Below are 27,939 nucleotides of genomic sequence, written 5' to 3' on the forward strand. Positions count from 1 at the left end.
AGCTCTGGAATGAGGATGTGGGAAGCGAAGGGAACCAATTCCCTCTCACAGTAGAGTATGAGTACCAAAAGGGCAGGGACAATCTACCCATCTGGGTATCCCAAGAGCCAGCATACCTGGTAGTAGGTGCTCAACAAATACATTCAGGTTACATTCTAGGTTCATTTATCTATCAATTAAGGCTCAAATACAAGGCAAATGAGAAGTAGGTGATAGAGTAAAAGTGTGAAAGGAAGGAAATAAAGTCATGAATAGGACACACATATGCTTTAGGTAGTAGGTGGAAGCAAAATGAGGTAGCTCACAAGACTTGTACATGGGGGAAATGACCGACCTTGGAGAAAATAACCAAAAAACAGATCCATCATGGACCAGAGAAGACATGTGCAAAGTTACTCGAAAAATATAGAATGGCCTCAGGGCAAGGTGTGACTACAACATTTATTGAAGTTATTAACATTTGGTTTTGAGTTTGTTTTGGACAGACTTAGCATGACCTTTTGGAGTCCTAGGCAAACGCAGATAAGACACCACCCTCACTTGCAAAATCTTAGGATATTACATTGCTGTATAACAGTTGCGGGGCAAAGAAAACAGTACATGGTCCAAAGTGCCCATTTTTTAACAAACACACTTTAGTTGCATAAAATCCCATTCCCATAACATCATTTTAACCCTTTTCCTATCACCATGGCATTCAAGGGCATAAGCCTGACATTGCAACCTTCACACCTTATTTAGAGTCTCTTGTCAAAGTTGCTTCCCTAGCTATTTCTTGTAATCTCTGGGCATCTTAAGACATTCTGCTCCATATCTTGGCATGTGGGAATTCACTCCACACATCAACAAATCAGAAGAACACCATAGAGCTGAGCTATGAACTAGGGAAAGGTAAGGGGATGAGCATTCTAAAACAAGAGTACAGATTGCCACTAGGTCGTGTTTAAGAGATAATGCAAACGTTTGTACATACATTTTTTTAAATAGAAGAACAAATCATAAATTTATATAATGATTACCTATAAGGTGAGGGAGAGATAGACAAGAAAGGCAAGGGATAGAAGTTAGACTTCTTTAAATAGACTTTGTTTTACACTTTTGACTATAGAACCATGTAACACTTTATATAATGATAAAATAACTAATTTTTTTTTCTGGCTTTTTTTTTCTTTAGGAAGATTAGCCCTGAGCTAACTGCTGCCAATCCTCCTCTTTTTTTTTGCTGAGGAAGACTGGCCCTGAGCTAACACCCGTGCCCATCTTCCTCTACTTTATATGTGGGACGCCTACCACAGCATGGTGTGCCAAGTGGTGCCATGTCCGCACCCAGGATCCAAAATGGCGAACCCCAGGCCGCCGAAGCAAAATGTGCACATTTAACCGCTGCACCACTGGGCCGGCCCCTAATTTTTTATTTTATTTTAATTGCAGTAACATTGGATTATAACATTATATAGCTTTCAGACATACATCGCAATATATTTTGAATTCTGTGTAGATTACATCATGGTCACCACCCAAAAACTAATTATAGTGCATCCCCTCACATGTGAGCCTCATCACCCCTTTTGCCCTCCACCCTCTTCCCCTATGGTAACCACCAATTCAATCTCCATTGCTATGTGTAAAATAACTAATTTTTAAGCAACCCCTAAAAATATAAAATAAAATAAAAGCACCTAGGTGTTATCTACTTGGTAAAATAATCATACAAGAAGGAACTGTTCCAAAGTGACTTTAAAACAGAGTAATTTTACTGAATATCCCTAGTGGGATGTACCCAAAGGAAAAAGATCAGCAAAAATGTCTTCACTGTTTTCAGTAATCATATTCTGGTGATAGTGTTGATACTGTTTTTCTGAAACTTTTGTGTTTACAAAGTATAATAAAATAAATGTACAATTAGGTTATATACTAATTCTGTCATCCTTGGTGTCCTTGAGAACGGAGATGGCCAACATGGGGGGAAAAATGTACAGATGTAAGACAGAAGAGGTTAAGTTGAAATCCTTTAATCCTGAATTTGAGTTAGAAATGTCATGTGAAATTGCATTATTTATTTTTGAAAATAGAGAAAAAGAAATACTTCCTATCTCTGTTCACTGAAAAGCTCTAGAAACAACGACCAATCCAGTAGCCATGGGCATTCCCTAGCACTCAGTCTGTGCACCACCACCTCCTGCTAAAAAGGAATGAGGCCTCCTTGTAGAAAAGAGTGATTCTGGGTTTAGAGGAGGAAATGAATAAGATAAGCCTAAACCATCTTGGCATATAAATAGCAAAGAAACTATCAAAGACTACTGAGATCACATCAAAATGACTCAGAAGTCAATTTAAAGAACATCCCTCTGGCCAAAGATAGGACAACTTAAGTATTAATCAGAATTTTAACTGTAATGGACTAAAATACATCAAAAATACTTAATCTGTAAGTCCATAATTATAATTTTTAAAACTCTAGTTGATTACTTTTAGAGGTTCCTAATGACCTAACTTGTTATTTTGAAAAATAATAAACTAAAAAGGGGACTTAAGCATTTATCCTGCCTTTCCTATGCAAACTGTACCAGTGGAAAATCAAATAGTAGATAAGGGGAAATTTCTCTTCATAGAAGCTTTCCAGATAAGAAGTAAAGAAGAAATAACGTTAGAATATCATTATTTCACAACTCCTAATGAATCAGAAGATCTAGGATTGAGCTATCAAATGGCTGCTACAATCACAAAAAGAGAGACAAGAGACATTATGTACCTGATAGAAGAAGAAAATACAACCTATGAAGCGGATTTAATGAATAACGAACCTGAATGTGATCAAGCTTCTGGACCCAACTGCCAATTTGCAGAAAATACAGATGACAGAACAACATGTTAAACTACACTATGAAGATGCAATCACCTAAATCCAGACTGAAAATTCTATAGGACATCTATTTTCTTTCACAACAACAACATAATTAGGAGAAGAAGAGAAAAAGAGTGACCTATAGAGTAAAAGAAACTTATAAGATATATCAACTAATCATAACGTGTGACCTTTAAATGGATTCTGATTCAAATAATCAACATATATAAACACACATACACATAGCACAGTGAATCTCAAAAAGGATATATAAGCATCTTAGATCTTAAAAGAAGCCCCAGTGGATATGGCTGGAGATAAACTGATGAACTCTAATGGAATAACAGCAATGGAAGCCAGAAAACAGTCCTGAGAAAAAATTGCCAAGCCTAGAATCCTATGCCCAGCAAAAATATCCTTCAAGAATAAAGTCAAGGGGCCGGCTCCGTGGCCGAGTGGTTAAGCTCACGTGCTCCGCTGCGGCAGCCCAGGATTCAGATCCTGGACGCGGACATGGCAATGCTCATCAGGCCACGTTGAGGAGGCGTCCCACATCCCACAACTAGAAGGATCTGCAACTAAGATATACAACTGTGTACCAGGGGGGTTTGGGAAATAAAGCAGAAAAAAAAAAAGGAAGATTGGCAACAGTTGTTAGCCTAGGTGCCAATCTTAAAAAAAAAAAAAAGAAGAAAGTCAAAATAAAGAAAAATTCACACAGAAACTGAAAATGATCTAAAGGCTTCAGTTAAAACAACAACTATTAGACTGGATTAAAAAAGTAAATCCAACTATATTCTGTTTACAAGACCAACATTGAAAACAAAAATACAGAAAAGTTGAATCAAAAATGACGGTAAAAAGAAATACATGCAAACACTAGTTAAAAGAAAGCCAGTATACATATATTAATATCTGGCCAAATATACTGTAAGGCAAAAGCATTTTTAGATATGAAAATAATAGATTTGAGGTAGGAAGAAATAATAAAGATAAAAGCACAATTAATAAAATAGAAAACAAAAATCTAATAGAAAAGAACTCAACCCAAAGTTGGTTAGTCTTAGTAAAGACAAACGAAATTGATAAACATATGGAGAGGTGAAAAACAAAAGAGAGGATGCACTGATAACCAATAACAGGAATGAAAAAAAGAGAATCATTAAATATGATTCAGTCCTCAGAGATAAGATTATATTATTAAATTATATTAAGATTATATTATATATATTATATATATTAAGATTATATAATTAAATTATCAACTTTGTAATAAATTTGAAGATTTATGTGATATGGGAAAATTCCTAGAAAAAATATAACTTACCAAAACTGATACAAGAAGAAACAGTAAATTTTAACAATCATGTACCATTAAATAAATTGAATCAGAAAATAAAACTCCAGGGGACGGCTCCATGGCCGAGTGGTTAAGTTTGTGTGCTCCGCTTCGGCGGCCCAGGGTTTCGCCTGTTCAGATCCTGGGCACAGACATAGCACTGCTCATCAAGCCATGCTGAGGTGGCATCCCACATGCCACAACCAGAAGGACTCACAGCTAAAAATATACAACTATGTATCGGGGGTGCTTTGGGGAGAAAAAGAAAAAAACTTTTTTAAATCTTAAAAAAAAAAAAAACTCCAGCCCCATAGGGTTCCATAGGCAAGTTCTACTAAATATCCAAAGAAGAAACAATTCTAATCTTACACAAACTATTCCAAAAAATGGAAAGAGATGATAGAAGTCCAATTCATTTTATGAGGGTAGCATAACAATTATAGCAAAACAAGAAAGGAAATTTGATAAAATAAATCAGGAATGCATAAAAAATAATAAATCATAACTAGTTGGGTTTATACAAGGAATGCAGGATGTGTTTGAAATTAGAAATAAACCTATGTCTTTCAACATATCAGACATTAAAGAAGAAAAATCATAACCATCTCTATAGATGCAAGATTTTTCTGATACAATTCAATATTGATATGTGATTTTTTTTAACTTAGCAAACCAGGAATAGAAAGGAAATTTGTTAACCTCATAGTTTGGTCATTGGGTGGATGGTATGCCATTCACCAAGCTGTGAAACACAGGTAGAAGAGGTGTAAAGGACATTCAGGTAGCTATAGCTAATCAGCAGCAGGGATATAAGACTGGGCAAGGGGATGGAAGTCATTTTCAAACTGTACTCCTCAGTTATCTGCCCACCACTCCCATCCCTACATCTTTGACTCAGCTTTGACTCAGCCGAAGATGTTGGGGCTCCTAAGTAACATAAGCCAGGTGGGCAGCACTTAACTGCCAAAAGTCAAGGGACCACAATTATTGTCAAAACACAACTACTGTCAGAGGGCAGCCAAGTAGGCTGACCCACAGGGAGTTATGGAGATGGTTAATAGAATATAACATCCCTAGAGATAAACTAGATGGGAAGCTACGAGGGTGCTGCTTTAACATCCACAATCAGAAGAAGAATGGAGGGACAGGAGACTCACAGTTGTCACCCTAATAAAAAGTTACAATCCTCTCGCTCAGTTCACAGACCTGGACCACCTTTCAGATTTAGAACCCAGCAACTGAAGAGATGGTCAGTCAGGTCCGTAGGAGGGAGTACCCTGCACCACTATGACTGCTATATATTGAGTCCTTCAATCCTTCCCCATTTACTTGGGTGACTATACACTGGGGAAAAGGGAATACTCATGTAACTGAAAGTTTGGTCTCTGAACACGATGCCAATCCAAATAACGAGAACAGTCTTGGGTAAAAAGGAAAAAGACAGCTTTACCTTCTTTGCCAGGCAGAGGGAGCAAAGCAAGGGCTAGTGCTTCAAAAGTTGCTATCGCCTCATTAAGAAACGGGTAGGAGTTTTTATTTGGGGTTTTAGGTAAGGGAAGGGGTCATGTCGCTTTGGCCAGCGTTTCCCATCAGTCTGCATTTGGCCCTGTGAGGCTACCCGCAGGTGGCTGTCCTTGGCTGGTTGTCTCTGCGGCAGACAGTGGATTCTGGTGCCGGGAAGCCGAGGAGTTGGGCCTGGGAAGCTTCAGTTTCTTGATATTCTCTGGACATCAGCTTTCCTGTGATAACTTCAAGGACCTGTGATTAGCCACTTTAGTGGGAGCCCAGCGTGAGGCCACCTGGGCTTTAACAATTTGTAACTTCTGTTCAGAGTAAAGCTCAGGGAGTCAAAGGTTAAAGAAACATATATTTACATATGAATGTAACTAAAGCAGCAGGGAGCTGGGAATGTGTGCTTTCAGTTTTAACCCCACAAGTGCTGGGTTCACCGTAGGAGAACCGATACTAAGGCTGGTATTAAGAGCCTATAACACTCAGTCCCTTCAAGGATTAGTGAACACAGGTCTGAGTTGACACTGATACCCAGAAACCTGAAGTATCATCATGGTCCTGCATTATACTGGAGGCCCTTCCATCTGCTTACTGAAGGTGGGTACCCATAAGACCAGCTGGAGGAGAAAAAAATAAGCCTGGTTTATAGATGGGGGGGGGGGCTCAGTTTGTGTGTGCAAACCATAAATTGTTGGCAGCTGCACTGCAGCCAAATGTAGGGGCAGCCTTGGGGAAAAACTTCTCAGTAGGTGAAGATGTAAGCAGTCCACTTGGTCATCCACTTTCTGTGGAAGGAGAAATGGCCTGAGGTGAGAATATACAGATTGCTGAGAGTGGCCAATGGCCTGGGCAGCTGGTCAGGAAACTGGAAGAAAAGGGACTAGAAGAACACACACAAAGAGGGTGAGGTAGAGACATGTGACTAGACATGAGAATGCACATGAAATGTGAAGATTTTTTTCTATCACTTACTAATGCCCACCAGAAAGCATCCTCCACCGAAAAGGCCCTGAATAACCAAGTGGACAAAATAACTTGGTCAGTTGATGTTAGCCACCCTTCATCATCAGCCACCTTAGAACTAGGATAGGCACACAAACGAAGTAGACACAGCGACAGATGGAAGCTATGCTGACAGACTCCTACTTACCAACAACTCCTACTTACTAACTAGCTACTGCCCCCTCCAAATGTCTAACTGGCCAACAAAGGACCGACACTGAGCCCCTGATATGGCACTACTCCTCAACCACACCAACCATCTTCTCAGTAGTAAGTAGAACAGGCCCTTTCCCTCCTAGGAGAGCGAATGGTACATCCTCACAGGGATGCTTATTCCAGGTACGGGTTTTGCCTTTCCTGCTCAGAGGACCTGAGCCAGCACCACAGACATGAAATTCTATGAACATAGCATCTAACCAAGGAATCCACTGCACAGAAAAGGAGGGATCTACTGGTTATAGCACATACTGCACCATCCAGAAGCAGTTGGCCTTGGAGGAAATACTTTGCAAGGAGAGGTGCCATACTTCAAGACACAGTATTACGCACTAAATTAGAGATCTCTATAAAGTGCTAGGTTCCACTGGGAAGAATAATGGGTTCAGGACCAAGGGATGGAAGCAGAGTAGCCCTACTTATCACACTCAACGACCCACTGGGGTATTTCCACCTCACAATTTTAGGCTCTGCCAAGTTAGGGGTCTTGGTTCCAAAGAGGGGAGCACTCTTGCCAGGGGACATAGCAAGAAACTGGTTGAACTATAAGCTACAGCTGCCACCAGGACACTTTCAACTCGGCATTCAGGAACTAGCAGGAAAGGAGCCTCTGTTGTGGCAGGATTCTTTTATGCAACAGTTGGAGAACCCAGGTCATCAACTTGGGTGCTGTAGTAGTTTTCTGCTGCTGCCATAACCAATTACCACAAACTTAGTGGCTTCAAACGACATAAATGTATTATCTTACAATTCTACAGGTCAGAAGCCCAGTACAGGTCTCACCAGACTGAAAACAACCTGCTAGTATGGCCAGGTTGTCCTCCTTTCTGTTGGCTCTACAGGAGCCCATTTCCTACTCATTCAGGTGTTGGCAAAGTTCAGTCTCATGCAACACAAGACTGAGGTCTAATTCTTTGCTGGCTGTCAGTTGGGGACTGCACTCAGCAACTGGAGACCTCTACGACCCCTGTACACAGTCCCCCACATCTCAGAACCAATACTGAATCTTTCTAAAGTGTTGTTTCTCTGATCACAGCAGGTAAGGCTCTCTACTTTTAAGGACTCATGTGGTTACACTGGGCCCACCTCAACAATCCAAGATACTCTTCCCATCTCAAAGCCCTTAACCACATCCACACAGTTCTTTTTGCCAAGGAAACATGTTCACAGGACCCAGGAATGCAGGATATGGACTACTCATTTTAGGAAATGACTATTCTACCACAGGTGCATCTTGGTACTCCATTGCCCAACTGTAACTGAACATGTCCAGCAACCCTGGCCTGAGAAGGGCATGATTACCAAAGGCTCAAGATTCCTCAGGAATGACTTAGGTTCACACTACCAGGTAAGCTACCAAGACATACCAACGTGATAACAAAGGATGAAGGGAACTCAGAATGTTTATTGGAAGATGAGTACAAGCTGTGGCCCCAAGACAAACTGCAGCAACACAGTTGACCCTAGTGGCCATGCAGGTATGCCACCCAAATCTCCTTTCAAGAGAATTAACCACAAACTCTTAACTCATAGCCTCCAAATTCCTCACCTTTGGATCTACCAAGGTGTCACACTTCCCTCAGGCTGCTACCAATGACTGAGCACAACAGGGGTACTGGGTCATTTCAACTCTAACAGGGAACCTCTGCTTAGGGACTCCATCAACCAGACTTTCTTGGAGATATGGTGCAGCCCAAGACTCTTCCTACCAAATCCTCATGTTTGCCTGTGCCTAACAGAAGCCAAGACCTTAGAGAAGAGTGGTAGCTATACATGGCCTTCTCAAAACTCACCATTGCTGGATTTGCCACCTTGAAGGTCTATCAGAATTTCTGGGTGCTAAGAATGCAGAATCCTTGGCTTCCACTCCCCCCTCCAAAGAAAAGCGCTCATAGGCCTGTTAATTTACAGAACAATCACCCTGGTGATGTGGACAATGCTAGTGGTTTGTAGATTACTTAAAACAATGGGAAGAGGATATTCTAATCTCTAATCCTGTTCCAGGAGCAGGTATGTTCTTGTTTACAGCTGCATAAGAAGTAATGTTTGTCTTTGTGGACAAAGTCTAACAAGCATTAGACAAGAAAGGAATGGATACCACAAACTGAAAAAGAGTATACTGAAAGCCTTGTTAAAAGTGATCTCAGGAGTTCACCTGATGGGCCTTCTGAGTTACTTCTGACCACATGTAAACTAAAGCCAAGATGATGGTGTTAACGGTATAAACCCTTCCCTGTTCCTCAGTTCAGTTCTTATAGAAGGTAATCTTTTGACTTCCTTGTCAAAATGCATTATACCAATGGATAACTTCTATCATAGGTAATTTAATTTAACTGAACCTCTATCTTAACCCTACCCTTAGAATCAGCATCAAAATGATCTGGACAACTTATACCTATCTCTGTGATCCAGCATCAGGCCCAATTTCTCTGGACGTTTTACATATATATATATATTGCTAGCACTTGAGAATTTTGAGATGATAATCAGGCATTAACGGTAAGAAAGAAATGGGAGTAGGAGTAGGGGTCACAGAGAGGAAGGTAGAAAAAGATATTTGGAACTGGTAGGCTTTAATAAGGAAGTCCCACCCTTTTCCATTTACTTCTTATAGGTTTTTATCTTATCTTCTAATCCAAAACCAAAATAGGTGACTGAAAATGTATTTACTCCTTGGAATGGAAGTGTATCTGTCCTGTTTTCCCTTTCCCATCAGAGATAGCTTCCTGAGGACCCAAAAAAATAGATGTATACTCTCAAACACAAACAAAACATGCATTCAAGTGATTGTTTTACATTTTCATAACATTTTAACATTTAATAGAAACTATATACAATAATTTTTTATTTTAATATTACATAAGATAGCCACTACAGATATTTACATAAGTTAGAAGCAAGATGGATGGTTAAGGAGGGCCCAGTCCTGTGGGCTATTTTCTTAGAGGTTATAGGTCAGAGTTCATTGGGGGGAGAGGTTCAGATTAACCAATTAGGTGAGAGGCGAGAAAAGGCTAAACTGCAGGCTGTTAGATAGAGATAACTGGATATTGAGACCATCAATATTCCAAGGGTACACAGCTCCCAGCTAAACACCTATGCGGATTTGTTCCAAGACCTGGGAAATCCCATTACAAAGATGTCTCTCCCCTTAGGCACAGTCCCAAATACTACCAATCCCAGCAGCTCTGACAAGAATCACCTTTCTCTCTAGAGCTTCCTTGCCCAGCATGGGAAGACACCCACAACTTTTAGACACTATCGGTCCCTTCCCCCAGTATTTGGTTTGTTTGACTATAGCACACAATAACCCAGGGGAAAAACAAGGTAGTCTGGGTTGTCCTTTAGTGAGAGATAGTCACAAATACTGGTTTAAAGAATGGGAAATTCAAATCCTCCAAAGTCAAATGGTTCCCAAAACAAACTATCAACTGATAGAAGTGGGTTCTGGCTTCCCATCTGCAGTAGCCACTCCACTCTGAGGCAGTGATACAGAGGCTTTCTCAGAATTTCGAGATCCCTGCGATCTGCACCCATCTCCAGCCATCTGCATCTGGCCCTGTTAAAACAAAGTCACTTAGGTTACAAATCTACTCACTGTGGGCTGAAGCATGAATCTGACTTATCAATGCCCATGTACAGGAGCAGTAAGAACAAGACAACAGACATAAAATAATGCTGGGTCGCTGCTCATCCCCATACTTAACTATCCCTGACCCTTGGAGTCAGAAGTTACTGCTTGCAGCATTCCTGAGGCACTCCCAACAGGAGGGGGAGCTGTGGGATGTTTCTTCCAAATGAAATAGCCACTCTCTGCTGAGGTTCCAGAACAGCCAACAGATCATGGGAAGACAGTCCTTTGGGCCTCTGCTCGAAACCAACAGCTATAGCATAACTGCTGGTCTTCAGTCAGGGCCACCGGTATCCCACCCCAAGTCTCAGAAAAGAAGCCAAATCATATAACTTGCCCTTACTCTATGATGGAAACAAGTGCTGAACTCACCCTTTTTTAAGGAACAATTTACCTAGATTCCTCATCTCAACATTTTCTAGTTAACTAAACAAATTTGTGTCCTGCTCTCTGAGATATATGTGAACCAGGGCCATTAGGGTGTTCTCTCTAAGGGTCCACCAGGAGAAGTGCCACCTGGAGGCACCTTTACAGTCTAATTGTGATGACAATCCCACTCCCTGGGAGTACATGCTAGCCAGAACCAACAGGGAATACTCTGCCTGGCTGGGTCACTACATGAGGGAAGCCTGGCTGGGGCTGTTCTTCACTTGCCAAAATATCCACTGGGCCTTCAGCAATTTCTTTGACTGAATGATCTTCAAGGGTTAGTGACGGATCAAAAAGTAAGGGTGAAGGAGGGCACTGCATACCGTCACCCACAACATCCAAGTCCTAGGAAAAGAAAGAAAAAGCCTATCAGCAATACCAAGGGAACAATAAGCTAAAATTGGCATATTTTTCAGCAAACCTCAAAGCAATTCTCCCATACTTCCCTCATCCCTTGCCTACTTTTAATCAAAATGAGATTTTCCTAGAATGTCCAACAAATGGGATAAGATCCAAAAGCACCAAGAATTTTTTCTTGCTGCTGAGTATAAAGCACAGACCACTATAGCAGCTTAAAAAAGTATATTTTTTAAGTAGGAAAACTTAGAGACAGAAAGTACTAATAGTAGCCACCAGGGGCTGGGGGGAGAGGGGAAGTGAGAGTTATAGTTTAATTGGTACAGAGTCTAGAGTCTCTTTTTGGGCTGACGGAAAAGTTCTAGAAACAGAATGATAATGGTCGCACGATATTATGAATATACTTAACATCACTGAATTGTACATTTAAAAATGGTTATAATGATAAATATTATTACAAATATTTTACCATAATAAAGAAATATTTATTAAAAGCATATTCCCTCTAAGACTAACTGTAGTGAACATCTAAGTTCATCAGTGGTAAATCTAATATGGACAATCAGTATAATTACAAATTAAAATGAAATATTGCCTTAAAAGACTGGACAATATGAGACTGCTTGATTAATGTCCTAACAGCCACAAAGCAAGCCAGTGAGCAAGAGAGAGAGAGGGAAAAAGGAGAGAAAGGACAAAAAATTCAAAGTCCCTCTGAATGGCTAAGAAATACTATTTTAGGTTCTTAAACCTAACACAGTCCAATTGCTCTCTTAAAAAAAGACATTATATTCTACAGTCTATGTTTCTTCCAATTGAACTGGCCATTCCACTGGGGTACTGAATGGCCAACAGACCACAGGAAGACATTGCTCTTGGCTCCTGTTTGAAACCAACAGCTACAGCAAACCACTGGTCTTGATTCAGGGCCCAAAGTATTGCAAGAGCTCAATGTGTCAAAATGACTTTCAGGGCATCACTTTCTAAGAGTCTACTGCTAAACTCTCCTTCCCAAGAGTGAAAAATACCCAAGGGTTTGTACTCCCCTATGCCCGATACACTTTACAGAGGCTCCATGTTTCCAGCAATTGAGCTTCAGGAGAAGCTTAGTTCTATGCTTTTAAATAAGTCTAAGAGTGTGAAACGCTTTCCCTTTCTTTGGTGTTAATCACCAAAAAGGAGAATCACATCTTCACAATAATTAAGGTAAAGAAAAGAATATAGTTAAAGAACATACTGGATTTAAAGCTGCTCTATTTAGGCAGAAACATAGGATAGTCAGCTACCTATAGTCCATTTCATATGTGTTAGAAACTTCTGTACTATCCACAGAAACTAGTGTTCTCACATGATTAAGACTATGAACTGCTTTCTCCAATTCTTTTACTATGCACAACTATTATACAAGCAATTAACTTGAAATTTAGAAGAACCCATTTAAGTAGTGAGGCAAAAGGTTTCCAAGTCTCAAGATGACAACGGTATAGAAATGTTTTTAAAGGAAAATAGAGACTGAAAAGGCTTTTCACACATATTCAGTGTTGTCTGTTACAGGAATTAAAATTGAGAAAAGGAACCTAAAATAAGAAAGGAAAAAAGGATCAGCAGAAATGCCTATCATAGCAAGCATATTTAAACACATAAGCATGAGAACACAAAGACAGAATCCACATTTTGTTCTGATCTCAAAAAGAAAGCTCAAAAACCACACACACACAAACAGCAAGCAAGGTCAAAGTAACAGGATTAAGGTACTACATTGTTCCTTGCCAAAACATCCTTGGATCAAAGCACAGAAAACAGGCAAGTGTAATATCCAGAATGAAAGGCTGAATTTTTACCCATACTAATATCAGATACCTGGTGCTCCCATAAGTTACCAGAACTTAATAAGAAATGATATCTAAGGCAGAACATAAGTAACAAGTTAAGACTGCTTGGTGAAATTCATATAATTAAGAAATGATTTTTTCCCAACAAAATTTCCTATTAATAAATATATCCAGAATTTGTGGGAAGACAAAAACTTTCTAAAACTGGATTTTCTTTCAACATTTTCTGGAGAATTTTTACCTCCAAAGATTAAGAATAAAACTATACTTTTTAATGACCAATGTGGTTTATCAAAAGTACATTAATATGAACATAATAGATGATCAAGTACTAACATCTGATTGTTCATCATTTTTAAACCTCTAACAACAAAGGTCCATCTTAAAAACCCACTGGATCCTCAAAAATAAGGTTCCTTCTCATACATTCATGCCACAAATAAGGATTAACAGATTTGAAAATATATTTTTAAATATTTTTTAATTAAGATTCCTTAAATGTCAGTTTTCACCTACGACCACATCTTATAATATCTAATATTTTGTGTTATCTCTAAAGAGCAAGAGAAATGCTTCTAGAAATTAACAGACAAAATAAAAGTAACCTAGTACATCTACATAAAACACACATGCTAGTTTCTATATATATACATTAAAATCTGAAGAAAGTTTGGCTATGTAGTGCTTATAGGTTATTTTTTAGATCCTATGCAGTGGCTCTAAGCATTAACTAAGTTAAAAAAATAGCACTTTTCTGGGGTTTCTTCACATGTAAAATAAAGGGAAGTGGACAAAAATCTGTCTTTATCATTCCAGGACTATCTATTCATTTATTCTCTTCAACAAAATCACATTGGAAAAGTTTGGGAAAGCACTGGAGTATATAATCTCGAAGGTCCCTGTCTAGTTCTCATATTCTACAATCTGTGTGAAAGAAACTTTTTAAAAAGCAAATATAATCAAGATTATAATAAAAATTCTAATTTTATTATAATGAAGAAATGAAAATCAAAAGTTTAATAAGACTATAGACAGTATATAACCAAAAGAAAAAAGTGGAAAGAATACAAAAAAAAAAATTGGAATCAGTTTATTCTTTTTTTGGAGGAAGATTAGCGCTGAGCTAACTGCTGCCAATCCTCCTCATTTTGCTGAGGAAGACTGGCCCTGAGCTAACATCCATGCCCATCTTCCTCTACTTTATAAGTGGGATGCCTACCATAGCATGGTTTGCCAAGCAGTGCCATGTCCACACCCAGGATACGAACCAGCAAAGCCCAGGCCGCCAAAGCGGAATATGCACAATTAACCGCTGCGCCACTGGGCTGGCCCCAAAATCAGTTTATTCTTAATGCCACTTTTTCAGCTATAACTCTGTCTGGATATATCTTTTTTAATGAGCAATATTCCTGAGGCCACCCAAGCCTTGCTTCTACCTTTAGCAAACAATCTTGCAACCTATACTGAATTTTCCATTTAGATTTGTCACTTCAAACATGTCATAGTTATATACAAGACACTTTTATTATGAAATTCAGAAGATTTATCTTCAGAATAAATAATGAAGACCCTCATCCAGAAGGTTAAAGATTAAGCAAAGTGCCAAGACAGATGGAATGTCAATTGATCCCTAGTCAAATAGTAGGGTAGTGCTAATTAGGAAAACAAATGAAATCAGAGATGAGTTTATGGGCTGGGACCAATCAAGGAACAAGCTGAAAAAGGTAGTGTACATACTTAAAAGGTGGTAAAGTAAATACTTAGGGAGATCACTGTTGTTCTAGTCTGTTCACAAGAGACTCCATAATAACATATCAAAAGTGAAACACAGCCAGAGTTAAGTTTAGAGTCGTTTCTTAGGAGACTCATTAATCTGAAAATGAAAACCCTTACTACAGGGTCAAAGCACAAGTTTACACTGTCAAGAACAGATATCAGAATTTGTTGGTATTATTAAGATTCTAGCGAATCACTCACCTTGCGGATGGTACCACATTTCCTGGCTACACAAAATGCAACCATAATCTTGACTTTCCAATTTCTCTTAGTTTACAATTTCCCTTATTCCCACAGAAAAAGAAAAACTTCTGCAAATTTAAACTGTCTCTAAGTCAACATGTTAACATAGAAATATAACCGTACATATATCATTTCAAAAACTTTTATCAACTCTCCTGACCACAAAACTAACCTATTCTTACCATTAATAAATAAGGCCTTGCCTCAAGGGCCAACCAGAGCAGAGCTTCTCTAACTTACATCACTGAACTCCAGAGGTAAACTCTCAGTGGGCTGAAGCTCAGCAGCACTCAAGTACAGATCCATGGGGCCGGCTTCCAGATCGTCTGGCACAGACAGTACCTGCTCGGGCTTATACATCTGAGGAGGCAACTGGAAATGCAGTGGGCAGCAGGGATCCTCAGAGAGGCTTACAGGAACCGGTTTGTTGCAGGGTACCTCTTCAGACCCCTGGCAGCATTTGAAGAGAACCTGATTCGTGTCCTGACAAATATCTGTAGAAAAACGGTCAAGGGAAATAAAATGGATCTATCGGAGGTACAAAAGAGAAGAGTTGTCTGCCACGTAAAACTCAAAGTCTGGACTACACGAGATAATTGGTTACATTTGATGCAGAACCAAATGCAGTGAGCAATTTTTAAAGTTATTTCTCAAAATAAGGTCTAAATTCACTAGCATCTAATCGTACCTCTATCAGAAACTTAAAACTAGTCCCCAACCTGTTTCAGAATCCTAGCTATTTAAAATAGAGACACTAACTTGTTCTCCCTTATGAGGGTCAAACACAAAATATTTGAAAACACAGCACTAAGTAAACAGCAATTAACAATCCTAGGAATCTACACCTATTCAGAAGAAACATGTCACCGCAAATGCAAAAAGCTTGCAGGAGCCCCCTACCAACCCTTCTCCTCCAAGAGGCAAGACATACAATCTTGTTTCTATTCTCTTAAGCAGACTGGTAAAAAGTTAGCAAAAACTTTTTGAACCTTGTTTCTAAACTGTTTACATAATAAATTTGTTTAAGGTAGCAGGGGACTGGGGAAAATAGAAGCTCTAATAATAGTAACTAGGTATCACATTCTGACAGAAAATAAAAATAAATCTCCATTCCTCCTCCCGTTTTTTAGGGGGAGGTGGTGGTAGTGCAGAGGAGTTCTGTTAGGATCCCAAAGAGAAAGGGAAGGAGATAATTTTGCTTATAAGGGCCCAGGGAAGGAAATACTCCAGGAACGCTCCAGGAGCTCTAACTTCTGATAAGGGTAGAAGCAGACAAGGGCTATATTTCCAAGTTGGCAAAGCTCTGCAGGATGAATCAAAATTGAAATCATGATTAGATAAAATAACAAAATTTCAGTTCAAGTTACTCTACAAAATACATTTTATTCGAGTGTTACCATTTCTTGAAATCTTAACTACATGGTTATTTTCCCTAGATTAATAGACAACTACTATCTCAAATTTGGGCTTATTTTTAAACCAGAAAGCACAATTTTCTATAAACTGACTGTACCCAGGATTATGGAATTATGGGTACTTTTTATCTCCAAAATTTTAAGGTAATTTTTAAAAATTAAAAACTATAATGTACCTTATAATTTTTAAACCAAATAAAACTTCTTGAATAAAGCCATTTCTTTCAATCAATTCTTGGAAACTGCTAAACTCTAAGGCAGGGTTTCACAACCTTGACACTACTGACATTATGGGCTGTCCTATGCATGTCAGGATGTTTAGCAGCATTCCGGCCTTCTACCCACTAGCTGCCAGTTAGCACCTCCACCCTCAGTTATGAGACAAGCAAAAATGTCTCCACACATTGCCAAACGGGACAAAATGGCCCCCATTTGAGAACCACTACTCTAAAAACAGTAAATAGTACAAAATAAACAAATACATATTGAATGAAAATGAAAGACCAAATGACCAAACATGAATCTAATGGGAATAATCAGATTTGCAGTCTCTGTGCTTAAGAAAATCTAAACAATCTCTAACGAGTGTAAGAGTAAGAAGCCCAAACATATTTATTAATATTTAAAGTGTTAATCCGTTAAATGTTTTAATAGAAACTTTTTCATAGAATTCAAAGGACTTCAACAAGTCTCTTATTAATTTAATACCACAATATCTTAGAAAAACCCTCCCCCCCCATCCTCTGCCACCCCCTTTCCTTTCAAATGGGGACAAAAGAGACAAAGAGAAGGGAATGGTTGACCTACAACTAGCGTCTGGGTCCTTCACTTTCAGTCCAGTGCTGTCTCCATTAGACCAGAGTAAAGAGTTAACAGGTCACCAATGGCAGTCGCATCTTTCTCTGGGATAAGGACTTAAGGAAGGGTAAGTGACTAGGCAACTACGGAGTGGAAAGGAAAAGAGCATAAAAGAAAAAATACTTCCTTTCTCTTTTCAAATACATTTCATTTCCGACTTCGCTTTTTAAAATATTAATATTCTCATATATTGAGTATAGTACTATAAGAAAAGTCTAAAATAGTCTTTAATATCTATAAATTGGGGGTTTTGCCTTATAAAGTAATTCAAGCTCACTGAAGAAAACCTCAAAAGTTCTATAAAGCAGAGGAAAAAGAGACATTCATAACTCCACCATCCATAAAGTCACAGCTCTATTACATTCTCTCCCAGTATTTTGTTCCATGTAGTTAAAACATACTCCACAGAATTCCATATCCTATTTTTGTCACCATCAAACATCTTCCTATGTCATCCGTAAATTTTGTTAAATGTTTAATGCTTGAACATATTCCACATTATGTTGTATCACAATTCTTTTCTATTCCTCTCTGAAAATTTTAAAGCTGTCTCCAATTGGAGGAATTTCATGAAAAAATATTAATCTTCATTTGATTATCTCCGTAAAATAAATTCCCAGAGGTGACATTACCAAAGAATATGAATATAGTCTAACTGCTTTCTAAAAAGCTTGCATCACTTTATATTCCCACTGGCAGTGTTGAGAAGAGCCCACTTCACCATACCCTCACCAACTTCTGAAATTCACACTCATTAAATATCATATGTATACAAGTATCAAATTTATAGACTTAAAAAAATTTCCTTGTTTTATTTCCTATTTCATTTATTTGGAGTGAAGATAAACTTTTCAACTATCAGCCACTTCTAGTTTTTCTTTCCCCTCCCCAAGCCCCAGTACATAGTCATGTATTCTAGTTCGAAGTCCTTCTAGTTCTTCTATGTGATCCACCACCACAGCACAGCGACTGACAGGTGAGTGGTGTGGTTCTGTGCCAGGGAACCAAACCCAGGCAACCAAAGCAGTGAGTGCCAAACTTTAACCACTAGGCCATCAAGGCTGGCTCAGTCCCTTCTATTTTTAATCTCTCCACAGACAGCTTTTAGCCCAATTACATTTTGAGCATTTATCTTTAGTTTTTAATTACTTTGCACAAGCATTTTCTATATTAAGGACAGTAATCCTTTATCACATATTTATTGCAATAATTAATAAATTGGTAAAATATTTAATAAATAGAAAAAAATCAGTTTTCCTTTCAAAACACCAAGAAAAGGTTCTCCTCTTCATATTAAAGAAAATACATTTTACTTTCCAAATACTTTACATCTCTTGCTAGGCAAATGAAATCCAGCAAGATTTATGCCTTTCATATAGTGAGGATCATCATATTTAACAGGTGTTTTTACCGTGAAAGTTAACGTTTTCAATGTCCGTAAGAAAACTGCACTTTCACAATCCAATAAACAACCCAAAAAGTTTTGCAGCCCAATAGTAAATGTAGTCCCATAGCAAAATTAAGAGATGCTACAATGGTTCAAAGGCAAATTAATTGGGGAGGAATCAATCCATTTTCGGAAACACTAAGTTTTCAATCTGAATTAGGTCTAACAACTACAAGTTAGAGCCCTAACCACACAAAAGGATAATACTTGAAGGAAGCTCACAGTTTAGAACCGTCCCATTATTTTTGATGGAAAACCCAGTGATTTTATTGCTATTAACTGGATTTAACAGTATTACAATTCTAATGAACAAGTTAAATGAGGGATCTCTGTATTTTGGAATCCCAGTATAAACCGACTACGAATAAACATTAGCCCACATCTATCACCAATGACTCAGATGTTTCTTTCTAATGAATTGACCACTACATTTCAAGTTCTGAAATGGTCAACAGACCATAGAAAGACATTTCTTTAGGCTCCTGCTTGAAACCAACAGCTTCAGCAAACTGCTGGCCTTGATTCAGGGCCAAAGGAAAACAAAGACCTTCGATGAAGCAAACACAGAGAAGCCCACTAGCTTTCAGTCTAGCTAGCAAACTGAACAGAGTAAAAAGATACGGGTAAGGCAGTGTCTGGTCATTGGAAGAGACTGATTCGAACAACGAACATCATCCACAAAGGCCAAGCATCTCTGACTGGAACGAGTGGTATGGGCCTAAAATGGAGAAAACAGATAAATCAAAACAAACAAACCCACAAACGAATATACAACCACTTATCTATGAGAATACTCAAGTTACAATACATAAGAAAGGTATATCCTTAAAGACCAGAAACTTCAACATTTAACAAATTTATTCACCAATACTATGCCAAAGGAAAAATAATTTAAAACCTCATGTCCAAATAATGAGTCAACCCTAACTCAAAATACACCTGTCATGGGGGCCAGCCCCGCAGCCCAGTTGTTGACTTCACTCACTCCACTTCGGCGGCACAGGGTTTCACCGGTTCGGATCCTGGGCACGGACATTGCACCGCTCATCAAGCCATGCTGAGGCAGCGTCCCACATGCCACAACTAGAAGGACCCACAACTAAAAATACACAACTATGTACCAGGGGGCTTTGGGGAGAAAAAGGAAAAATACAATCTGAAAAAAAAAATACACCTCTCTATATTAGAAAAGTGTGATATAGCCTAATGGTTTTCAAACCACTTCGTCTTTTAACAGAACTCTTTTAAATTTTAATCTTACATGGAGCCTCAACAAATAGAGATAAAAAATGGTATTCTCAAGTCAGACTTGAGAAACAAACTTAAGAACTATCACTGAACTCTGCTTCCTATCAACCTTACCTCTGACATCCATTGCTCCTATTAGTCTACCTTTCTTCCCATCTTCTAAAACCAGATTCCCAAGCAACTTAGGTCAACCCTGTGTCCATTTCTGAACGGAAAAATTAACAAACCAAAGAATTTAGAAATCTCTGGTAATCCCTCAATTTGCAGATGAGAACAGAAGCGCAGAGAAGTTATCAGTGCAGGCAAAGAACTAGTCAGAAGGGAACTGAGGCTAGAACCCATGTCCCTGGACTTCCAGATAAGTGCTCTTTTCAACATACCCCATGTCCAGTAAGTCAGATTTCAGAGCTAAGACTGTGCAACAGTGTTTTGACGAGTACCCTAACTTCCTAAATAAAGCAAAGGTATACATCTTAGAGGTATGCACACAAATTACCTGTTGGGCGGCACCATCTGTTGCCAGCATTCTGCGTTCCTTCAGCTGCCTATGTAGTAAGGCTTCCACTCCATAGCGCTGACGATACCTCCGAAGACATTTTAGACGCTTTAAGTTCTCTCGTTCTTTGGCCAAAAGTCCCTCTGGGCCAGTCAGAAGACTACTACCTGGAGAGTCACAACAGTCAAGATGCTATTCACTGAGCAACCAGTCAAGGATGCTTTTCCAAATTAACAAGAAGTAAATAGGGAAATCTGTGGCCATAAGACAGCCAGTTTCAAAACCAAATTCTCCTCCACTCAAGGCACCAAGACAGAAATAAGTCTAACTACTACCAAATTCAACCCACAACAGCTTGTTGGACTTGGCATAAAACTTGCCTAGAGCTTCATGTTCCACTTTGCGATTATGTAAGTAACGTCGTTTCTTCTCTTTGAGCAGATGCTGAAGTCGTTTAAACTGATCAATGTACAAAGACTGCAAACGAATTAGCTTTTCACGCATAATCAGGGCCACTTCTTCTGCTGTATAGACACCAGCATGTCTGGAATAAAATAGAGAATTCAGCAAAGAAAAAAAAGCACAAGAATAAAACCCAAGCTTAAAAGGAGAAAAAGGTAGAGGTTAGACCTAAATTTGTTATTTAACAAGTAATCAGTGCTGAGATAATCACCTTATTAAACAGGAATATTTTCACACAGCCATTTTAGTATTCAAATTTTCTTATTAAAAAACAAAACAAAAAAGAAAATCTCCAAGAATGGATACTAATATATGATCTTACAATAATGGGGAAGAGGAAATGTTTCATTACACTTCCTAGTTATTTGCATTATGTTTAAAAAGAAGTAAAGACAGGGGCCAGGCCAGTAGCATAGTGATTAAGTTCGCACACCGTTTCAGTGGCCCAGGGTTCACAGGTTCGGATCCCGGGTATGGACCTACTCACTGCTCATTAAGCCATGCTGTGGGGGCATCCCACATATAGAGGAAGATTGGCACAGATGTTTAGCTCAATCAAAAAGAGGAAGATTGGCAACAGATTTTAGCTCAGGGCCAATCTTCCTCACCAAAAAAAAAAAAGAATAAAACCAGCAATTTACAGAAACGACAAATCTAAGACTATCAAAAAATGTGAAAGTTTTAAAAATATCTAAGGTCCAAACAAGGTGACTACGTTCCATTTTCAGGAAAATGGCGATATCTGCATTAATATGTCTGAAACTCTAAAATACTGAAGCCTTAACCTAATATCAAGTTTATTAAAATGAAATTAATTTTATTGTATCCTGTCAGAAGAGAATTTAACCAATGGTCTAAGGACTAGAATTTATAAATGGGAAGCCACTATAATCAGAATTTACTACAAATCATTTGGGGGATAAGAAGGGAGAAGGGGTATGTGTGAGCGCCCTGACTAATATGAATGCCTAGTTTATGGGACAAATGGGTCATTTATTTAAAGAGAGATGCTCCAGACATTCACAGCTAGTTATTAAAATCATGCACTAACTCCCCTTGCCCTGATGTGCACAAATATAAGTCAAGGTTTTATTATTAGAATTCATGTTCAAAAAAGAGTCACCTTATACTCCATTAAATAGTGTCTCTTATTAAAGGGCATTCTCCCAACTTTCTTTATTTTGATAACAATGAAGAAGACTCACTAAGTTGAATTGATCTTTACCAAAACAGGCTCTGGATGCTTGTAGAGGTCATATGATAAAACTTAAAAAGACAAAGAAAGATTTAACAATTACTCTTAAGCTAAAACTTCACCAGTGCTGGATGCTGCTATAAATGAGCTTTTAAAGATTACTTTTTACAAGGCAATTAAGTAAATGGTTACTTTGAGGGAAATCACACATAAATACCTACAAAGGGGGAAAACACTATGCCAATAGTAATTCTAGTTAGAATAAAATCTCTAATGACGTCATCATAAACAATACAAAAAGCACCCTGCCTGAAACAAGTGAAGATATATGCTGTAAATTGTTAACGATTCAAAAAGTGGTCCCAGTGATAACAAAAACACTGGCACCAAAGACGAAAATTCTTAATTAAAAGAATTTCATTAAATAAACACTTGTATTAAATATAACAAGATAGCAGTATGTAATCAGATTAATAAACTAAGTATTATAAGCAGACATTTAACAACTCCATTTTAAATCCCTAAAAATGCATATATTTTAGCGAGCCATAATTTTTTTGGATAATCTCACTGGGAGAACTAAGGAAAGTCTGATATTTAGTTGCCTAATAGTTGAACATATCTGGGTCTTTAGTTTCCTCTTTGAATGTTCCTTTTAGGAGAAATTGACATCAATTACGTATTCCTTTTAACATTTATGCTTCTCATAAAATTAACTGGTATTTTGGTTTATACAGCACTCTCCCGTAAGTTAGATTAGCATGAATGTGTCCCCTAGACTGATCCACTCTGGGTTACTAATGACAAAAACAAGTTTCTGCACCTTTAAAGCTGAGTGTTTACCACACCAAAAGACAGTGTCTTTGTGACCCTACAGAGCATACACCTCTTCAAAGCAGCAAGTCTGGCATTTCTAGCAGCACAGTGGGGAAAAAAAAAGACTATGTTTGGTGTAAAGTTACTACTGTGAGAGAATCCTGCTAGAAAACAAACATTCCTTCTCAAACTACTTGGTCCAAGACTTTCCAAACAAGTGCTTCCTGACCACACTGAGAATACTCAATAGAAACAGATGAAATCATTCTACTCAGAAAATGTAACCCTAAATGACTTCTTATAAACTCAGAATCCTAGATAATGAAGAAAATGCTATTCTGAGAATTTAAGTCCAACACAGTCAAGTCTAGAAAGTCATTACGCCTCTCACAATATACAGTACTTCTACCTTAACTGTCAGTGGGAAGTGTCAAGAGACAGAAGGCAGAAAGAAAACAACCCAGTAAACTCAAACCATAAGACACAGAAATATGAGACTTTGGAGTGGCAATATTTTTCATGTTTCTACAATCCTAAGGGGATTGTGGGTTAAGGGAAGAGCAGAACCTCAGTAAGATACACTTAGGCTCATTACTCTCTTCTAGGTTTCTAAATCAGTTTCTCTTAGGTATGAAACCAAAGGAAACTCTTGAACATCTTTTTATTTTTCTTGAAAAAAAAAAAAACCATAAAATGTATCTTTGCAAAAAAGTAGTTATTCAAATACAATCACTTTACTATTCTTGAGGTTTAAGCCAAGAACCCATTCACATAAAAACTGACCTAAGCATTTCTAAACCCACCTCCCAACTCCTATATCCAAGAAATTTCCTATTTTCTCCCCTAGTTGCTCAAGTGTAAAATCTGATGTCCAAAAATTTTCCCAAATCAGAAGACTTCTAAAAAAGAATCAAATCATGCCTTGAAGGTGGTGATGAACCATGACACTTCAATATACAGAAGCTGTTACTGCTCACAAATAGCTAAGCTATCTTCAATCCTCCCAAGTTATTGATCTATTAATGGTATGCAGTACTACATTCCACATACTAACTACATAAAATACTTAAAAGCCTTATGTGGAGTTACAACTTACTTTAGGGGATCTTCTTGATCACTGTCTATGCTATCAGCTTCACTGTCAGGATCACCTCTCCATGTCTGATCCACAGTGATGGGTTCCTGTTCCCCATCACTCCAGCTGTCTTCATCTGAGGCAAGGAAGGGAGAGCAGCCATTAAGACTTCCCACCTCTGTAACTCCACCACACAAAACTAGATTACTTAACACATCGACCCAAATCTTAATTTTAAAAAAACTTAGTTCAAAGGCACTGGCAAATAAAAACAGCTTAAAAAAAGACAACCCAGGTAAGATTATTTATAACATAAATGAGTTAACCATGCCCTCAAAAGCACAGAAAGGGCAACTCAAAATTATTGTTTCCTGAAGTTACCTAGTTACCCTACCTAGCAAAGATGATAAGTATAAAAACAGCAATGAAGAAAACAGTCCTAAACTCAGGAAAGTAAACCTAAGCACACACTACTTCAAACTGAAAAGAACTGGTGAACAACATAGCAATCCTGCAATTCTGACCCAATTGCCAACGAATTAGCAATAATATTGTATTATCAAGTGCCATGTAAGTTCAAGGCACTGTGCTAAACCAAAATAAGTGGTTAATGTTCTTCCTCCTTTTTCATTCTAGGAGAGAATGATCCTTACCCAGAATTCGACTGGCTTCACTGCGACTACTTTCTGGAGTCTGAGACCCCAGCTCTGTCTTAGCATATGAGCTCAGCTGGCACAAGAGTGTTTCACCCATAGGCCCTGGATTGGTCTTCTTCACTTGAGCATGAAGTGCCAGAGCATTCCTACGGGCATGTTCAGCACAGAAGGACACCCTAAGGAGACAAAATATTAACGTTTTATACTCAGATAGGTTCCCTCTTTCAAGAGTTTGATGATTTTCATAGACACCGATCTTTAGATCATTTTTAGGAAATTAAAATGACTATTAACTTCATTTATAAATTAAAAAGGCCAGTGAGGGGGCCGGCCCGCGGCCCACTGGTTAAGTTCACGCGCTCTGCCTGCTTCGGCAGCCCAGGGTTTCACCAGTTCGAATCCTGGGCACAGACATGGCATCGCTCGTCAGGCCATGCTGAGGAGGCACCCCACATGCCACAGCTAGAAAGACCCACAACTGAAAATGCACAACTGTGTTCCGGGGGGCTTTGGGGAGAAAAAGGAAAAAATAAAATCTTTAAAAAAAGAAAAGGCCAGTGAGGCAGAGTAATTTAACTGGCCCACTGTCAACTCATTTGGGTATTGCTAAAGTTAATACAGGTGGCATAATCTAATGCTCTATCCATCAAACAAAACATTCCAACTATAAAAATGCTGACATCATCTCACACAAATCAAAGAAATCCAGTTTCATCTTTCAAAAGTGGTTCTGGAAGGCAACTCTACATTTTACTTCAATATCAATCCATTGTATATAATAAGATGTGGGACACAGTTTTAAAACCAAAAGACATACGCAGATCTATCTAGCCAAGTTATGTTCCTGCACGGATATCTTTGCTTATATGATGACAGCTATGAAACCTTTCCCAGAAAAACACACATAACACACAATTTTGCAAAGTTCAGAAACGGCCAAAAGAGCCAGGGACTCCCAGGGGTTAAGACTAACCTAGAATATCTCTTCATTTTACAGATAAAAGATCCAAAGAGATGAACTAAGTGCCCCACCTGGAAGTCTCCTTGCAGTTTTCCACCGTTTTAAGATTTTTTTCATTTTCCAAGGATATATCCATATCCCCAATTTTTACAAGCACAGCACCTAAAAACTCAGGCAGCTCCGCCCAAGCCCACATCATATCACATTCCCCTCTCACTTTAAAAGTACAAACGACATAGCTATCTATGCATATATACCCATCTTTCTTCTCAGGCTTTGGGGCAGCACTGGGACATCTTTTTCCATTCTTCGTCGATATGTAACTACACTGCTTGAAGGGCGCATTCTTGTCTTCAAGGATATGCTTAATGCAAAACTCCTGGCCCTCCAGACGAGGTTGCGAGCATGGGCGATGAGTGAACGAACAAGACAGGGGCTCCTGAGACCTGGGCACTGGGGTGATCCTCCCCCGATTGGTCGGCAAGACGTGGATCCGAATCCTGTTCATACCAAAACCTGGAGGGTCACACAAAAGATCAAAAAGCTCTTACCCTTCCCGAAAATTCCTGCTCCGCGATATCCGGGCAGAGCGAGGGTAGCCGCTAAAGGGCAGACCGAAGTCACGCTCCGTAGCTCCCCCCACCTCCCGCCCAGGTCCCCTCTGGCACGAGTGGATTCGCTCACCTCAACTTCCCCTCCATGCCCGCCCCACCCCGACCACCAACGCGCTGAAAGTAACTCAAGGATTCGCACGGCCGCGACACCAGGGGGAAGCCCAGCGCGGCCGCCGCGCCGCCCCGCCTCCGCCTCCCTGTACGCCGCCTTTGTCCCGGCCCGCCTCAAAGCTCTCGGCTGGCCCTGCCCGTCCTCGGCGGCCCATGCAAGCGCCATTTTGTCCAAGGCTCCGGGCCCCGGAGAAGCTGGGTCCTGGGAGACTATGGGAGGAGAGCGACCCCAACGCAGACTGAGGCACAGTAGCAGCTCCAAGCGGATAGAAGGGGCGAAGCAGCAGCTTAACTGCAAAGGCAAAAGCAAGCACCGACGCCATCTTACCTCTGCCTCCACGCCGCGCAGCTAGCTCTCCGGCCGCGCCAGCCGCTTCTAACGCGGCCCCGCTCCTTTCTGGGCTCCCAAACGCTGATTGGCTAATGCGCCTACAGTGGTGTGTCACCATTGGCCGAGGCCAGGTACCTATCACGTCTGGGAGGGCGGGGCGCTGAGAAAACGCGCGGCTCGGGTGGCTAAGAGGACCTGTCTGTCAGCAACTCCGCCCCGAGGAGGGTGACCCGAAGGGAGCGCGGGCTGCGAGAGTCGCTCCCCGGATGCGACTGTTTGCACCTTGCAGCGTGGCTGCCGTTCAGGGCACTTTTGGCCGCTCTGTGGTCCCAGGCTGCAGTTACCCCACCACCCCTACACAGCGGGTAGAAAATCAGACATATAGAGGCCAGAGGGTCACTGTGCATTTGACTCTTACTGTTTATACACGGAAAGGCTTTAGTTTTCTTTCGTGAGTTCATTTACTGAAACATTTTTTGAGTGTTTAATGAGTCTGGGAAATTACATACATAAACGGTTAATTTTCAGAGCAACCCTAAGAGGTAGAAGGCTATTATCTCCATTTTACAGATAAGATAACCAAGGAAAAGAATGGGCCCATATCTAGTAAATGGGGGAGGGAGGCTAATTTGAACCCAGCCCTAATTGTTTATCACTTATTACCTCTCATAGTAAAGAGCATTGGATTGAGAATAAGGAAACTTGCATTCTGGTTTAGGCCCTGATTCTCTAAAATTATCTATAATTCCCTGCTAAATAATGCAGGTATATAGAAATAGCAGACACAATCCCAATTTTATCATCCTTTAAGGATTTTTAGTTAAAAGCATCTCTCTTCTTTCATCGCCACCACTCCTCTTAAAGAAATGAACCAGTACTCTCCCCATAACCATTCTGGATCTTTTTTGCATCCCAAGCTTCCCAAGCTCCCTTATTTGCTGTCAGTTTCATTTAAGTAAGATGTTTCTCCACTAACAATGAGCAGGTGAGCATGATTCACAGCCGAGGTGAGCATAGAGAATCTACACACTCAAGAACAGTAGGGACAAAACAAAAATGGCGGAGGGCTAGC

At 39.5% G+C, this 27,939-nt stretch overlaps 1 protein-coding gene and 3 non-coding genes across 8 annotated transcripts; all 4 read right to left on the reverse strand.

Annotated features, from left to right (window-relative positions):
• Positions 1 to 9,701: 9,701 nt before the first annotated feature.
• On the reverse strand, positions 9,702 to 26,996 carry KANSL2 (KAT8 regulatory NSL complex subunit 2). Of its 5 annotated transcripts, none has more exons than XM_070494604.1 (10): positions 26,865 to 26,996; positions 26,069 to 26,327; positions 24,848 to 25,026; positions 24,216 to 24,330; positions 21,023 to 21,190; positions 20,647 to 20,809; positions 19,524 to 19,620; positions 15,525 to 15,676; positions 11,200 to 11,319; positions 9,702 to 10,473 (listed from the first exon to the last, which is right to left on the reverse strand). In XM_070494604.1, exons 1-10 carry the CDS (start codon positions 26,983 to 26,985, stop codon positions 10,342 to 10,344), a joined length of 1,506 nt encoding a protein of 501 aa, XP_070350705.1. In that variant the 5' UTR covers positions 26,986 to 26,996; the 3' UTR covers positions 9,702 to 10,341. The 5 variants fall into 5 exon arrangements, with proteins under 5 accessions (XP_070350705.1, XP_070350703.1, XP_014705523.3 ...); XM_070494602.1 differs by having other exon boundaries at positions 15,423 to 15,676; XM_014850037.3 differs by having other exon boundaries at positions 20,647 to 20,813; positions 21,027 to 21,190; positions 26,865 to 26,995.
• On the reverse strand, positions 10,697 to 10,833 carry LOC123280037 (small nucleolar RNA SNORA2/SNORA34 family). Its single transcript, XR_006518547.1, has one exon. It is a non-coding gene; the product is annotated as a small nucleolar RNA SNORA2/SNORA34 family (small nucleolar RNA).
• LOC123280036 (small nucleolar RNA SNORA2/SNORA34 family) lies at positions 12,132 to 12,264 on the reverse strand. Its single transcript, XR_006518546.1, has one exon. It is a non-coding gene; the product is annotated as a small nucleolar RNA SNORA2/SNORA34 family (small nucleolar RNA).
• LOC123280035 (small nucleolar RNA SNORA2/SNORA34 family) lies at positions 19,301 to 19,435 on the reverse strand. The gene has a single exon (XR_006518545.1). It is a non-coding gene; the product is annotated as a small nucleolar RNA SNORA2/SNORA34 family (small nucleolar RNA).
• Positions 26,997 to 27,939: the final 943 nt, after the last annotated feature.

This window comes from Equus asinus, chromosome 22, assembly GCF_041296235.1.
Source record: "Equus asinus isolate D_3611 breed Donkey chromosome 22, EquAss-T2T_v2, whole genome shotgun sequence".
NCBI classification, from domain to species: Eukaryota; Metazoa; Chordata; class Mammalia; order Perissodactyla; family Equidae; genus Equus; species Equus asinus.

Bases quoted from the DNA above. Each gene is read 5' to 3' on its own strand.
- KANSL2 (XM_070494602.1), bottom strand. From the start codon at position 26,985: ATGGTGACACACCACTGTAGGCGCATTAGCCAATCAGCGTTTGGGAGC. The intron at 25,027-26,068 runs GTATATATGCAT...TTGTCTCCTTAG, and splicing joins AAGCCTGAGAAGAAAGATGG to GGTGTCCTTCTGTGCTGAAC. The intron at 20,810-21,022 runs GTTTTATGCCAA...CTCTCCAGGTAG, and splicing joins GAACATGAAGCTCTAGGCAA to TAGTCTTCTGACTGGCCCAG.